The 16,585-nt window shown below is 53.2% G+C and overlaps 1 protein-coding gene across 1 annotated transcript in view; it reads right to left on the reverse strand.

Annotated features, from left to right (window-relative positions):
* Vsx2 (visual system homeobox 2) overlaps positions 1–14,776 on the reverse strand; it is a 20,855-nt gene extending 6,079 nt beyond the window's left edge. The window contains exons 1-3 of the mRNA XM_055593236.1: positions 14,407–14,776; positions 13,130–13,214; positions 8,619–8,742 (exon numbers count right to left, since the gene is read on the reverse strand). Of these exons, the coding sequence (XP_055449211.1) occupies positions 8,619–8,742; positions 13,130–13,214; positions 14,407–14,776 (579 nt within the window). The remainder of the gene's footprint in view (positions 1–8,618; positions 8,743–13,129; positions 13,215–14,406) is intronic.
* Between the last annotated feature and the right edge of the window lie 1,809 nt (positions 14,777–16,585).

Here is a 16,585-nt window from a genome sequence, read left to right on the forward strand (position 1 = left end):
GTGTGTGTGTGTGTGTGTGTGTGTGTGTGTGTGTGTGTGTGTGTGTGTGTGCAAGCTCCCGTGTATGCATATGTGGGAGGATGTCATGTGCCTTCCTCTCTCACATGCCACCTTGTTTCCCGAGACAGGGCTAGTCGCTGAACCTGGAGCCCACCGATGGTCTAAACTGGCTGGCCAGTGAACTCTGTACCATCCTCCTATCTCCTCCCCATCTCAAAACTAGGATCACAGGCATGCCACCATATCTGGCTTTTTAACAAGGGTCCTGGGGATCAGAACTCGGGTCCTCCAACTCACTTGCACAGCAAATGCTTTACCCAACGGAGCCATCTCCCTAGACCTACAGATGCTTATGTGTGTCCCATTCTTCCCAAAGTGACATAGCATCAATGCTAAACACGTGTCACATATCTACATTCAGATGTAGAATTTAGGTCAATCAGATATTATAATTAACAGATGATTTAAGGCACACGTGAAGATGTACCTAGCTTGTGTACAAATTCTATTTTCTTTTCTTTCGCCACGGTAATAATAGAAGCCAGAGACTTAGACATACCAGGCTCTGCTATTGAACTACATTTACCATCTCTCTCACTTTATATAAGGGGCTTAAGCACTCCCGAGGAAAAAGGCTAACCCCCTCCAATAATGAAGGACACTTGTGCCTACCCTGCAGAATTATTTGAAGATTAAACGAAATAAGTGGAAGTGCCTAAAGTCGGTGCTTGTCATACAGAGGGTGCTCAATAATTGCTAGCTATTATTACTCCAAAGGAGACACAGAAAAATCAATGGGAATCTGCCTAAAGGGCAGGTTAATCAATGGCCTTACCTGTCCCTCTGGCCTCCTACACTTGTCCTTTAGCAAAGCTGGACTTACAAATGACAGGGAAGGCAGAAAGGCAAGAGATAACTGACTTCCGGGCTTTAATCTCCCCGCCCCACACACAGATGGGACCTGGACCTTGGGCATGCTCCACCACCAAACCATGTTCCAACCCTAAGGCTTTTTTTTTTTTTTAATTTACATGTATGTGTGTGTGCTTGCTTGTCTGCATATGTGCCGTGCCCATGCAGGGACCCACAGAGCAGAAGACGACATCCGATACCCTGGAACTGGAGTTACAGGTGATTGAGAGCCGTGATGTGGTGTTGCAGCTGCTGAGCCTCCCTGCAAAAGCAGATGCCTTGGACTACTGAGCGTCTCCCTGGCCGGGTGTCCATGCTTCAATATCCACAGCCTCTAGTCTCTCTCTCTCTCTGTTATCTTTAATTTTGTTTTGTTTGGGGGGGTGTTGTTGTTACTGTGGGTTTTTTTTTTTTTTTTTTTTTTTTTTGAGACAGGGTTTCTCTGTGTAGCCCTGGCTGTCCTAGAACTCACTCTGTAGACCAGGCTGGCCTCGAACTCCGAGATCCTCCTGCTGCCACAACCTTCTGTCTTCTTCTAGTTTCCCTTCTTGTCATCTGAAGAGCCAAGCAATTTGTGCCTGAGAGTCTGCATTTCCAGTATAGTACAGGCTGAAATGCCAGCAAACCTTTAATCAATGCCTGTCCTGACTAGGGCCCGTTCTAGATACTCTGTATCTACACTGAAGATTGCTGCTCTCTCTCTGTGACTGCCAAGGCCCACACCTCCTCTCACCCCCTAGACTCTAAGAGCTTTCTGCTTCTCAGTTGCTCTGGGTTACCACCTACTGGCAAGCTTGTCGCAGAAAACTGAGTAAGAATGCCTGGCCTACAGCAAGGACTAGGAGAAACCAGCCTGACCCTCATGGATTCTGCTGCCCACAGTGCTCTGCCAGCATCTCTTTCTAGCATCAGCGTTAGGGTCATAGGAAGGATCCTCCTGCCTCCCTCCCTGCAGAGTTCGTAGCAGCAATTAGGTCCTTTTTTTTCTGTTAGGGCTTTTGGTTCTGAGAAGCCCATAAGAACCCCGGAGGCTTCTTTCGGTTTCCTGATGGCCCCTCTATCATGGAAATCTGGTCCAGTGAGGACCAGCGCCCTGCCTCCCAGAAAGCCAGACAAGTGTCCCAAAGTGACACAAAAAACTACCAAGTTTGGAGTCCCCAGAAAAGCCTAACCTTTCATTTGTCTTAGATAAGACCCTGGTAGCCCGAGTTGGTCTTGACCACCTTGGGTAGCTGAGGGTAACCTTGAACTGCTGCTCCTTCTGTCTCTATCCAGCAGGTGCTACAGTGATAGACAGGAGCTGCCACAGAGTGCAATCTTGCTGTGTAGCCCAGGTTGGCTTTAAACAATCCTGATTTGTTTCCTAAGATTTATTATTACGTTTTTACTTTACATGAATAAAATAAACACATACATGAGTGCCTGTGTGTATGTATGTATGTATGTGGTATGTCCCTCAAGGTCAGAAGATTCCAGAAGAGGAGGTCAGAACCCTTGAAACTGGAGTGACAGGCAGTTAGGAGCCACCATGTAGGTGCTCCGAACTGAACCTGGGTCCTCTGAAAGACCAGCCAGTGCTCTTTGTAAAATTTTGTTTGTTTTGTTTTTTGAGATAGGGTTTCTCTGTGTAGCTTCGGCTATCCTGGAGGTTGCTTTGTAAACCAGGCTGGCCTCGAACTCAGAGGTCCACCTGGGCCTGCTGCCCGAGTGCTGGGATTAAAGGTGTGCACCACCAGGCCTGGCTAGCAGCAAATGCTCTTCACTGCTGAGCCAACTCTACAGCCCCATGGTTTATTTATGCTGTTGTCTTTTGAAACCAGGTCTAATGTCATCCCTAGATGGTATCAACCTCTTGGTGGTCATCTGAGGATGACCTTGAACTTCTGACCATCCTGCCTCTGCCTGCCGGTGCTAGGGTTATAGTCACACACCCCCAGGCCTGGTCTATGTGGTGCTGAGAATTGAACCCAGGCCTGTGCCAATCAGGCCGGCGCTCTGCCAGCTAAGCAGCATCTCCTTCCCAAGGTTCTAAACTCTATCTTCTAGCCTCAGCCTCCAGGTGCCTGGCTTGGAGCCAAGGACCACCACACACAGCTGCCTGCCTTCCAGGCTTGTTCCATGCTTTTACGTCTGTCCTTACAGCCAGGTGGCAGCATGTGTCCATCTGTCACATTCGCCCAGCCTCTTTTCTCTTCTCTGGCTGGAAGCTGGAGCATCTGGAGATGCTTCAGACATTACCTAACATTCCGCTCAGCTTTTGTGTAGTGTGTGTGTGTGGTGTGTGAGTGTGCATGTGTGTAGGAGGTTAAAGTCCCTTTACGATAGGGTCTCAGCCCAGACTAGCCTTGCACTCTTTCATTTTTGTTTTTGTTTTTTGAGACAGCGTTTCGCTGTGTAACCTTGGCGGTTGTGTAACTCACTCTGTAGAGATCTGCCTGCCTCTGCCTCCCAAGCACTGAGATTAAAGGTATGCACCACCACTACCTGAATTTTATTTTATTTTATTTTTTGGCAGAGTCTCATTATATAGCTATGGCTGACCTGAAACTTTCTATGTAGACCAGGTTGGCCTAGAACTCATAGAGATCCACTTGCCTGGAATTAAGGTGGGGGCACCACACTTTGATTTTTTGTTTGTTTGTTTTTGGCTTTCTGAGGTGTGGCATGTGTCCATGGATGACCTCTCACTTATGGTAGCCATTTTCCTACCTCAGCCTCCTCAGTGCACCTAACACCTCTGACACCTTATTTCAGCCAGCTTCCTCCATCCCGTCCAGCTTAAGGTTCAAAGATCAAGCTTGTTATGGTCGCTGCTGCCCACTAGGGGGTGGCTCTGCCCACATTTCTGGACTTCCGCAAGCAGCGTCCTTGTTTAACAAGACAGTTATTTCCTTCCTCACCCCAAACGACACTTTCTTCCACTTCTCTTAGCCCACTCTCAACCCTGCCCTAAGCCTGAGAGTTGATGTTTTTACACGGACTGCACACAGAAGTAACTACCTAGAGAGATGTCAGACACACACACACCAAGGCCAGCCTTGATGGGTCTAGGGATACCACAAGGGTTGTCTAAACGGTTGTCTGTGAATGCACAAGGCCCTGGGTTCAATCCCTAGCACAGTAAAAATAAAAAAATAAAAATAAAAATAAAATAAAAACTGCTGGAGACATGGCTCATCTGTGAAGGGCATGAGTTGTTCTTGCAGAGGGACCTGGGTTCAGTTCCCAGCACCCACATGGTGGCTGGCTCACAACCATCTATAACTCTAGTTCCAGGGGAACTGACATTCTCTATGACCACCAGGCATGCACATGGTACACAGACATACATGAAGTCAAAACACTCCTATACATAAAGTAAATCAATCTTTTCAAAAAAATAACAAAGTTGCTTCTGAGAAGCTCATAAGCATACTAAGCCAGGATCCTACAAACCCTTTCCCATCAGGACAACTACCTTTGAACTAGAGTAGAACTTTGGGGGTGGGACAAAGTCTCACTGTGTTTTCAAGGCTGGCCTTGACAATGGAATCTAGGCTACAGTGGAACTCTGTAACCAGGCTCTCCCTGGCCTCCCAAATCCTGGGACCACAGATGGGCCTCCATGCTTAGTTCCAACTGTGCCTGTTTTCTGTTTTTGTTGTTGTTTTCCTTGTCTTAGTTCCTTGAGACAGGGTCTCTCTGTGTAGCTGTGACTGTCCTGGACTCCCTTTGTAGAACAGGCTGGCCTTGAACTCACAGAGATCTACCTGCAGCTGCCTCCCTGAGTGCTGGAATTAAAGGCGTGCAACACCACACCTGGCAACCCATTTTAAAGTGGCCTCCAGTCAAAGGAATGTTAGAAGTGTGAAGTGGTGGCTGGGTATGGTGATACATCTTTAAAATCCCAGCACTTAGGAGATGAAGCAAGGGAAATTTCAAGTCCTAGGACAGCTTGAGCTACCTAGCAAGACATGGTCTCAAGATAAAAAATAAAAAGTAAATAAAAATTTGAAAAGCCAGAGTGGAATAATGCTAGCCAGATAATCCATACCTACCTTTCCTCACACGCTAAGTTGCTAAGAGCAGTATGAGGCTGTGTCCGTTCACTTTGCATATTCGCTTTTTTTCTAACAAGAGTATCTTTTGTTAAGAAACAAACAGAAGGGGCCGGGGAAGGTGGCTCAGTGGTTAAGAACAGTGGCTACTTTTCCAGAGGACCCCGGTTTGATACAACGGGGCAGCTCACAGCTGTCTGTAACTCCAGTCCCAGATAGTCCCATGCCCTCTTCTGGCCTCCAAGGACACTGCATACAGACACACATACAGGCAAAACACCCATACACATAAAATAAAAATGAGTAAATAAGGCAGGTGGAACGCCACGAGTCTGGTCTACAGAAGGAGTTCCAGGACAGCCAGCATTCCACAGAGGAACCTTGCTTAAAAAAAAAAAAAACTTCAACAAACAAACACAAAAGAAACAAAGAAAACAGAGTAAACAAATAGAGGATACAGCCAGACCTGTTGCGGCACTGGTCTAGTGCTTGGGGGACAAAGGTAGGAAGATGGCCGAGGCTTGTTGGTTGACAGCCTAGATCCACATTCAGGGAAAAACCCTCTCTCAAGGAAATAAGACGTGGAGTGACAGGGACACCTGACCTCGTCTTGAGGTCTCTGGGGACGTATCGCAGTCTGTACCACATCCCCACAAGCACCTTTTCCACAAGCACACACACAGGCATGTTCTCCCTCCCTGCCCCTCTCTCTCTCTCATACAAGTTAAATATAAAGATTAAATTTTTAAAAAGAAAAAAAATGATATATTCTAGAAGAGGGCCAAGGGCAGGGGCTGGAGAGGTGTCTTAGTGGCCTGGGGCACTCGCTGTCCTTTCGGAGGACACCGGTTCAGTTCCCAGCACTCACATGGTGGCTCACAACCATCTGTGACTCCAGTCCCAGGGGACCCAGCACTGTCTTCTGGCCTCCACAGGCACCCATGTGCACAGCTAAACACATAAAATAAAATACAAATCTAACAAGAAAACAGAGAGCCAGGAACATGTGCAGCTCAGCGGCAGAATGCTTACCAAACATTGGCACAGCCTTAGGTTTCCTAGCACCAAAAAACCAAAATGGAAACCAAACCCCAAACAAACCATGCAGGTAGCCCTCTCTTGCAACTTTATAACCAGTGACCTCGGAGGAGATAAAATCAGTCTGGAAATCCATTTCCCTTCCCCCAGGACTGACATCTAGAAGAGACTTCCAGAATGTATATCCTAAATTCTATACATAAAAAGAACCGTGTGTCCAAATACATTGTGGTGACTTAGATTTTCTTCTCTCCCCAGGCTGGCCCACTGTCATTGCCGTTTGCCCTAATTATTATGGTTTCTCTAGACAGGGTCATTTCATCTCATGTGGTAGCAGCTAATCTGGGTTCAAACCCTGGTCTCTTACTGACCCTCCCTCTCGGCTCCTCAGTGTGCTCGTTCGGAAAATGGGTACGGAATTAATAGCAGACCCATCTGGATGCTGAAATGCCAGCAGGCATGAAAGGCAGTGAATGTCCAGGGTGGTGGTGAGGACTTAGTAAATGTCCCAGATCACAATACCTTCAGCAAGCTCAGAGTTTGGGGAAATGTCATCATTTTGACAAATGAGTCACTTGAGGCTCAGCCCGTGACTAGGAGTGGCGAAACAAGATGGAGGCAGGTGTATCTAGCTTTCGTGTGTGCACTGTGGGTCAGCAGACCTCAGGCTGCAATGTGGGTTGTTAGATCTCAGGCAGGAGGAGTTTACTTGGCTTGAATGAGCAGGGACTAAGCTTCCCAACAGTCTACTTAGGACTGTTGAAGTCTAGTTGGCCCGCCCTCTCACCCCAGCTTACAGCCTGGTGAGGGCAGGCGGTCCTGACACAGGTGGCCTCCACAGGCGGCCTCTCCTGTCCCGGCAGCACAGGGTCAAGAATGCAAGAGTATGTGCTCTCTACCCCACACCACCACCACCACAAAGCAAAAAACAAAGGCAAACAATCATCATTCCGCTTTACCTGTAAACTTCTGAGTCTAATGACTCCTCCTCTCTTACACACACACACACACACACACACATATACACACACACACACACACACACACACACACACAGCGGACCCAGTATTGGCACAGGCAAAGGATGGTGACGGGATCACACCTCTCAGTTCATCTTCAGATACACCAGTCCCTTCCACCCACACCTGCAGGGGGCAGCACTGAGCTATGCGGTGCCCAGATTCCTGCCGTGTCTGTCCCATCTCCAGCCAGCCACCCACCTACAGTGAGCCCTCTCAGTCCCAGGGCAAGTCATGCTCTCTATTTTCCACCTTTCCCCGTGCTGGTTATGGTGACTTTCCCCCGCTCGGGCCCCACAGACAACCTCCAAGTGATTTAATGAAGCCTAACCTGGGGCAGTTACAGGGGAGGTTCCAGCTTCCAACAGCCCTGCCCACCACACCCCACCAGGGCCAGCCATAGATTAGACAGCATACTAGGGCTGTCTTAGTGCAAATGTGGGCCTGTCAGCAATGGCCTCCATGCCACTTGCAATGGCCAACTGGATGCTGATGAGGCCTGGGAGGAGGTGACTGGACATACCAGGCCTTGGCTCACCCCTCCTCCATACACATGTGTGTGTGCGCACACACACACAATTCAGAGTCAACACCCAGATCACTCAAGTGTGGGTGAGAAAAAAACGGTCCCAGGTCTCTGTGGACAAGCGTAAGCTGCTTATGAATAATTGAGCCCATTGCTAGTGTCAATGTCTAAAGCCCTGAGGCTGAAATTCCAAATCAACTTCTGGGCGGGGGGGCGGGGGGGGTCTGTTTTGGAAAAGCAGCTCCCGGCCTCATTTCCAACCTCTGGTCCTCCAGTCAGAGAGTCTGAGCAACCCCTAACCTTTCCTTCCTTCTCTAGCATGCGAGGGATACTCCCTTCCACCAAGCACCTGCTGACAGAAAGACTCCTGGTGGAAACAGAGGAGGTGCTGGCCAGACAACAGCATTAGGAAGTCAGGACCTGCTCCCTCCACGCCTGCCCCACCCCCTTTTTTACCACAGGAGGATCACACAACCCTCTTAGAACAGCCGAGTGCTGTGATTGGCTTGCTCAGGATGCCCTGTCCCCATCAACTCTTTCTCTCCTCACCAAGCCTCCTCAAGCCCTCTACAATGTTTTCCCAGGAAGCCTACCATCCGCATTTTGTCCATTTGGGTTTGGGGTTTGGTTTGGTTGCTGCAGTGGCTGGGAATAGGACAGAAGACCTCACTCATGCTAGGCAAAGCACTCCACCGCTGAACTTTATCTTCAACCCAGGAAGCCTACAGGACGAGTCCACCAAGCCTCTTGTCCTTCGATAGCCCACTTACATGGTAGATATTCAGCAAATATCTGTCCCCTCCCCTCCAGAGGGTTTCTCTGTGTAGCCTTGACTGTCCTGGACTCGCTTTGTAGACCAGGTTGGCCTCGAACTTGGAAATCCACCTGCCTCTGCCTCCCTGAGTGCTGGGATCAAAGGCGTGCACTACCATGATCCACTTATCTGTCAGCGTAATAGACGTAAGTGAACTGTTTTTACTGAGGCTAGGGTCACCTCCAGGGAGGGGTACAGCTGGTGAGAGGATGGACACCTGCCCCTAGCAATAGAGATGTCTCCAGGAGGCTGGAATTGCTAGCAGCGGTTACCTGTATTCTGTCTTCTGGCAGCTCCGTTTTCATGGCCAGCATCTCCCGGGCATAGACGTCTGGGTAGTGGGCTTCATTGAATGCCTTCTCCAGCTCCTCTAGCTGATAGGAAGTAAAGATTGTCCTGAGGAGAGCAAGATCAGAACTCAGAGCCCTGGAAACTGAAAGAGCCTGCCTTGGAGAACACAGACCATTTCTCTCCTCTGCCTTGGTCATAATCAACTCTCCCTCTCTCTTCTCTCTCTCACGTACACGTACACAGACACGCTCTCTCTCACACACACCACACTCACCACCCCCCACATGAATGCACACTCACACACATCAATCCTCTAGACTCTCCCTTACCCAGGGCAGAGGTCCCACATTATTGTGGTGGTGGACAAAACTTCAGTGACATTTCACTCAGAATCTTTCTGGGAACACTCTGGGGGAAAGTGTTTTAAGATGAAAATTCAAGAAGACTGTAAGTCTTCCCCCCCCCACCCCCGCCCCCCAGCAAGCCAAAGTAGAGGTCGTATGAAGTGAAGAAAATCTTGGCCACTGGACCTGCTTTCTGTGCTCCTCCCTGGACAAATGTAAAGATTCTCTTATCCTCCAAGGCTAACCACAGCTTCAGGTTCAGCATTTGTCTAGTGAGAATGGAGTCACCTATGACAACCCATCCCACCACCCCTCACACCTGCCCTTTCTCTGTACCATCAAGACCAACCTCCCAGATTCAACTGCTCCCATTCTCTCTCCTACCCCCAGAATGGTTCACACTGACTCCTCTAAAGAACTGATGGATGAACCTTTAATTAAAACCCTAATCATTCAGAAGGCAGAAACAAATGGATCTCTGTGAGTTCAAGGCCAGCCAGAGCTACATAGTGAGTTTCAGGACAGCCCATGTAGAGAGACCCTGTCTCAAACAAAACAAAACAACAAAAACAAAAACAAAAAAAACATCACCAAACAAAACAAACAAACATAACCCCCAAACCCTTACATTTTCTCCCCTCAGAAAAATGTGCCAATAACAAGTGTCCAACATTAACGGTTTCCTAACCCCCCTTTTAAACTAGGAAGCACCCGCTTACAGATGCACACTCCTTTCTTGGATTTTACATTCCCTGCATTTACCTAACCTTTATTTTACACCCTCATCAAGACAACAGGTCCAGTGTCTACAAACAGAACTTATAAAAAGTGGCGCATTCCTTCTTGACCCTCTGAGATTTGGACCCTGGGACCAGCACAGAGTTTGTTAGTAGAATGTCTCCAGGCAGTGCCCTCGGCCTCTCCCAGCGCCCAGAAAAAGTGCACACGTGACCTCCGTGTCTTGTGCTAACAGGGATCTCCATATCTCCAGGGATATTATAAAGAGTACGAGGAAGGAAGCCTGCACTCTTCATAGAAAATGCCAGTTTGATTTTTGAATTATTTTGTCTATTCTCTTGAGGGCAGTATGTGGAGTTCTTATGTGCACAGAACATTAATTCATAGGCTGGGTGTGGTGGTGACACCTGCCTTTCCTCCTAGCACGGGGGCAGAAGCAGGCAGATTTCTACGGGTTGGAGGCCAGCCTGGTGCACCTCGGGCAAGCCAGAACCACACAGTGAGACCCTGACTCAGAACAAAACGAATAAACAAATAGAAAAGAAAGAAAGAAGTCAATTATTGGTGATTTTGAAGATCTTCTGCCCTCTGTTTCTCTCTTACCACTTGCTGAAAATTCTTTGAGCAGATCATCAAAATAAACAATCAAAATATGCAAGTCTCTTTTAAAACCAGGGAAACTAGCAGGGCCTGGCCAAAGCCCAGGAAGGGAGCTGGCTGTAAATCATTTAGAATTACTCAAGGGTCTTCCTGTATTTGGAAAGAGTCCCATTCAAGAAACAGATGCGGGCTGTGGGACCAGGCTGTGCGACTAGCATTGGCGAATGGGTAGGACCCTCATAGCAAGTCCAAGACCTTGATCAACATAGTTCAGGCCAGCCAGAACTACCTTGCAAGAAAAGAGACAAAAACAGAGAGAGAGAGAGAGAGAGAGAGAGAGAGAGAGAGAGAAGCAAACCTTACATTCTCCAAGTTTCCCTCATTCCTGCCTCAGAGCTGGTCCTCCCACTAACGACCACATACTCTTCAGGAGGGCCCCCTCCCCGGGTGGGTCCAGCGACCCAAACGCCGCTCCTGGCCGCTCCTGGCCGAGGGCAGAGCCCGAGAACTCTTACAAAGAGGATCTGCAGTTTCCCCAAGAACAAAATCCCAGAGCCGGGTCACCGCTGCTGCCGCCGCCGCATCCCCAGCTACCCTCCAGTTCGGCTGAAACTGGTTTCCTGACCCTCCTCACAAGATCCCAGGCTCTCTTCCTAAAAATCCTCAAACGGCAGCAGCTCAGGAAAATGTGTTGTGTCTGGTTTGGTTTTTCTACCCCGCCCTCCCCCTCCAACCCCCGGCAAGGCACAGCCCATTCTCCTTTTCAGTTATATGCTATCTTCATGCACCGGAAATGGAAAGAAACCCAGGGTAGCCAGTTAGTTCTCTGATGCTGGTGACCTCTGCAACCAGCCTTCCCTGGCCCCCTAATCCACGAAGACCCCAAACGTTTCTCTATTAGGAAGAGTGGCAGGTGAAGAGGGAGGGACCTCAGGCGCGAGTTTGAGCGGTCCTCAGACAGTGCCCAGACAGTGCTGCGGCTTTCGGGGCCTCCCGCGGGGCTGGAGCAGAGGATCCCCCGCCACAGTTAACCTTGTCCCAGCCAGGGAAGATTCCTTTAGGACCCGTCAGACGCAGAGGCAGAGGCAATGTGCATAATCGTTGGATGATTTTGCTTTTAAAAAGACCGGCGAGTAGATTAATTTTTCCCCCCCATTTAAAATAAACTGGGCTGACAAGGTGGCTCACCCTTCAGGTCAGAGCTTTTGCCCCGCAACCTGAGGGACCCGGCTCAGTTCCCTGGGACCCACAAAAACGGTGGAAAGAGAGATTCAACTCCACAGAAGTTGCCCTGGGACCGCCCAGGCCGTTCCCGTGGAGCGCTTGAACTCTCACCCCCCATCACCCATGCACACAGTAGTAACAGACATACATTAAAATTAAGTTAAAACAAAAACCGAACTAAAGCCAGCATCTGCCTTCAGGGAATGAGCTGAGAAACCCAAGCCGAAGTCCCTGTTCCCTTTCTGAGCTCGGAAAGGGGGAGTCCGGAAGGAATGAGGGGGTAGAGGGGAGGCAGCTAGGAAAACTGGGGTGCAGAGAAGCAGAGAGAGAGACAGAGACAGACAGACGCAGAGAGAGAGACAGAGACAGACAGACGCAGAGAGAGAGAGAGAGACAGAGACAGAGACAGACAGACGCAGAGAGAGAGAGAGAGAGAGACAGAGACAGACAGACGCGGAGAGAGAGAGAGACAGAGACAGAGACAGAGAGAGAGAGGACGCAGGGCCTGAGACCAAACCCGGGAGAGGATGGAGGAGGCGGTGGGACCTCAAGCTAGAATCCGCGCGGTGCTGGGGACGTCTCGGTTGGGTCGGAACCGAGAGAACCGTGGGGGAAGCGGCCTGCTGAGGAGTGCAGGGACAGAGCCTCGGAACAGCTCTCTCACACAGAAACTCAGTGTGTTTGCTTGTTTGTTTGGTCTCTCTTGCCTTTCTTTGCTTTAAAAAAAAAAAATCGCTTCAAGGATTCCCACTAGGAATGGACTCGTGTGGACGCGGAAACGAATGAGGGTCCATGAGGGTCCGGACCGTCCCCGACCCCGCTGGCGGGGAAGGGCCAGGCAGCGTACTTCCTATAGGGCAAACCCGTTGAGTTTTAACTTTGGGCAAGCAAGGTCGACTTAAAGGCTTGTTTTCCACGTTGAAAATACGTGTGGGCGCGCGCGTCTGCCTCGGACCCCCGGGCCCCGGGGCTGGCCGCTCTCCCTGGCGCGCACACAAACGCCATCCACCCCGCTCCGGCCCCGGCTGGTGCGATCAGACAGTGTCCACCTCCCCCCCATTCTCCAGAGGAGAAAACCGAGGCCCCCGGAAGGGTAGCGAGCCTCCGAGGCCGGAAGGTCCAGCCCTGCGGCTGTCACCGGAGTTTGGGGCGCGGGGTGGGGTCGGGGACACCATCGCAGCGGAAAACTGGAGAGCTGACAGAGCAGGGGCCCGGCAGGAGGACCGGGCTCCCGGGGTTCCCGGGGCCGAGGGCGCAGACCCCGCTCCAGCCGGAGGTGGGAGCCTGTCTGCTCTCCACCGGGTCCGCGCGCACGCACGCGCGCGCGGCTCTGGGCCTCGGTGGGCGCACGGATCTGGGGCCTCGGACGCCTCCTCGGCTCGAGTCCGAGCCCAGCTGGGCCCTCGCTTTCTCCAGCCCAGATGGTGCCGCTGCTCCAGCTGAGCCTGGCTGCCAGGACCCCGGGGCGGGCCCCTGCAGCCGGGGCTGGGTGGCCCTCTCTTCTGTGACCCTCAGACAACAAGATCTGGGTGACCCGGCCCGGGGCCGAGGAAGGACTGTCCGGTGTGGGGGTTGGGGGGGCTTACCTGTGCCTCCGCTTCTTGCGTTTCTTGGTCTGGTTTAAAGCCGATTTGGACATCTTCCGGTCGCTGGAGGAGACATCCTCGGAGTCTGGAAGGCAGGAGGCAGGATGGGGAGCGCGCCCCGCACAGCCGAGACGACGCGCTGACACCCCACCTTCTGCAGCCCCCGCGGGCCTGGCGGGCCCGGGGGCTCGGCCGGAGCCCCGTCCCGCGCCCGGGCCACCGTCCCCATCCCCAAGCCCGGGCCGGCCCTTCCCCGCGTCTGCTCGGGAAACCGAGCAAATTTCGTTGCAAGAGAGGCAAAGGCCCGGGCGCGCAGGCGGGCGGGCGGGCGGGCGGGGACCTGGGAGAACCAGGCCGGCTCCGGGGCCTCAGGCGAGGCTCCCGGCTCCGAGATCTGCCCCCCGCCAACAGCCCCCAAGCCCCGGATCCGAGAGTTGACCCAAGGGATGGAGCCCAGTGGCGGGGGAGCTGGGGCTCGGGGAGGGGGAGGGCCGGAGCCTGCGGGTTCGCCGTCTCCTTCGCGACACCCACAAAATGTTTTCGGGGGGCCCGCGGGGAGCCGCTTTTCGTTGTCCTCCTGCGTAATAACGCCCAGTAAACCACGGCAGGGGAAACCCGGGGGTAACTGAGCGCCGGCAGGCTAGAGCGCGCCGCCGGGACAGTGGCCCCCGAGACAGGTCTTCTCCGGGGTCCCCGGGCCGGAGGGAAATCGGAACCCAAGGCTCAGTGCCGCGGGGGTCGTATCTGATGGCTGCTCGAACCGGCCTGGCGGTTTTCGTTTCCCATTTCTTCCCGGGGAGGAAAGCTCGGCTGAGCGATCCGGGGGTTTGGAACGGGGAAACGGAGAGGGAAAGGGGGGCAACTTTGGACACGGGCAAGAGCCAGGGTTGGGCCGTCTTCCCCGTCCTGCCAGCGCCGAGAACGGCCCGGGGCCTCGGGAGCGCAGGTCCTGCCCCAAGGCCCGAGCTGGGGCCCTCCGGCCAGCTCCCCGGGAGATGCTGCGACAGGGACCCGGCCACCCGGAGCCAGCCAGCATCCGCGGGGCAATTCAACCCAGAGACGCGATGGAGCCCGAGGGCCGAGCAGGGGGTCGGGCAAGCTGCATCCTGAACCGTCGTGGGCCGGGGCCTCCTGACTCCGGGCCTAGGCTGAGAGCCCTCGGCCTGGGCGAGCGAACTTTTCCTCCCGGGGGAGGTCGCGGCCCCCCGCAGGCGCGAGCGCGCGGGGCTCTGGCCCTCGCGGGAGAGGGGGAGGGGGCGGCCTCGCCCCTCACCTACCCGAGCTGGCCGTCTGGCTGGTGTCCAGCGGCCCCGACGCTCTGCCCAGCGGCTGCAGGTGGACGCCCGGCGGCTCGGACAGCACCTCCAGGAAGGCGGGCTGCGCGTAGAAGCCGGGGAGCCCCCCGGGCCCCAGCAGCCCCATGCCGCCCACCCCTGCCGGGCTGAGCACCGAACGCGCGGCCAGCAGATGCCCGGGGGCCAGGCCGTCGAGGGCGGCCCGCGGGTGGGAGCTGGGGGGCTCCTTGTTCAGGCCGAGGATCTCCTGGATGCCGAAGCCCGTGCACCTGGCCGGGGCGCCCCCCGAGGTACTCTTGGCCACCGTCTCGGATTTGGGCTTGCTCAGCGCTTCCCCCGCTTTCCCCGTCATCTCCCGGGTTCTCTGGAGGGGGCTGAGGCCGCGGGTCTCTGGCTCCCCCCGGACCCCCCTCCCCCCCCGGCCGGGCTCCCCGCTTTGAGAAGTTGGTCCCAGGTGCCCCCTCCGGTGTCTAATGCTCTGGAGCCCCAAGGAGATTCCCTTTTTATCCAACCAGGCGGCAGCCCAAGTGGGGTCAGAGCTGAACAGCCAATCACCGGGGCCAGGAGCGATTAGGAATTCCAAAAAAGCTGGCAGCTCCCGCCGCCAGCGGCTACCGAGGGGCCAGGGCGCTGCAGGCCCAAGTGTGGTGGACTCTGCAGGGTGCCCTTGGGCAGGGATGGGGGCGAGGGGGAGGTGAAAGAGCCGGGTTTGAGACTGTCCGATAGCGTCTTTGGGTTGTATAACCTGACTGGGACCAGCGCCGAGGTTACCTGGGACAGATTCCTGGGGTAGGGTTGGGGGGGTTGGGGTTGGCTGTTGCAGAGGCTAGAGGCCGAGAGACTGTCTCCCTCCCTTAACTCAGCAGCCTCCAGCCGGACTCAGATATGGGACGAGGAAGGCTGGAGGCCCCTGAGCTGTGTGATGGGAATGGGGGTACAGGAAGGGGCTCAGGCTGGAGAGGGAGAGGTGTGGGTAGGGCAGGTGTCCGCAGCTCTGGGCACAATGTCCAATTCAGAATAGCTGCTCAATAAACGCTGGCCCGTGTTAAAGGGGTCGGGGAGAGGATCAGGCCCTGGTGGGGAAGAGAAAAGGTGAGGAGTTTCTTTGACAACAAATATGGGGGCTTTCTCTCCTCTCCTCCTCATCCCCTGTCCCCCTTTTCCTTTCTTCTTGGTGTTTTAAGACAGGACCTCTTTCTATAGTCTAGAGAGTTCCCAATAGTGAGTTCTCAAACTCTCTTCTCCCGCATCGTCTTCCTGGGCGCTGGGATTTCATCTGGGGGCTGACTCTATATTCTGAGCATCTTTAGAGAGTAAGCATGAAGCGCGCCTAACTTCACTCAAAGGCTGTGTTTACTCGCTCGGCCAGTCAGTCATTCAGCTGGAAAGTATCAAGTACTTTGCGCCGAAAGCTTGGGGTTCTGTAGTGAACCAGACCCAAGCTGGGACTGCCCCTGTAGAGGAAGGGAGAAGAGGAGGGAGAGGTACCTAAAAGGGAGCAGCTTTGCCCAGTTGGTGGGGCGCCTTTGACCACCTCCTTCTCCGGAAGCTACAGAGGGGCGGTCAGCGCTGCCACCTGAACCGTTAATGAGATGCGCCCGTGCTTCAGGAAGGCTGAGCTTTACCTGGAGAGGGGACAAGCCTGGCTTCCTGAGCCAGCCGGAGGAGGCGGCGTAGCTGGCTGCCGGTTTCTTACAGACTCTTGCTTCAAGTTTCAGACCAGAGCACGGTCCAAGTGTCGCTGGCCATGGCGAACATGTGTCCATACACGAAATAGCTCTCCCAGAACGGGAGATAATCTTATTTTGGGACTTCTCTACCCAGTGTCCAGAGCAGTAGAGGAGGGGTTTATTCGTTCGTTTTGTTTTGTTTTGTTTTGTTTTGTTTGAGACAGGGTTTCTCACATAAAATTAAATTAAATTCATTATTTATTTTTAAAGAAGAAAGGGGGCCTCTCTAGGTGTCTGGTATTCTCTGTGGCCTCTGTAGGGACAGACCGAGAGGTAAGAGACACCAGAGAGGGTGTGGAAATCAGGCTTTGTAGAGCACATACTGTAATCTGAGCAACTAGGAGGTAAGTTCAAAGCCAGCCTTGACCACCTAAGACCCTGTTCTCAAAACAACAACATAGGAGCTGAGGCTGTGGCGGTAAAAATTTTCA

The sequence above is a fragment of the Psammomys obesus genome, unplaced genomic scaffold (assembly GCF_907164565.1).
Source record: "Psammomys obesus unplaced genomic scaffold, mPsaObe1.curated_primary_1811, whole genome shotgun sequence".
Lineage (NCBI taxonomy): Eukaryota > Metazoa > Chordata > Mammalia > Rodentia > Muridae > Psammomys > Psammomys obesus.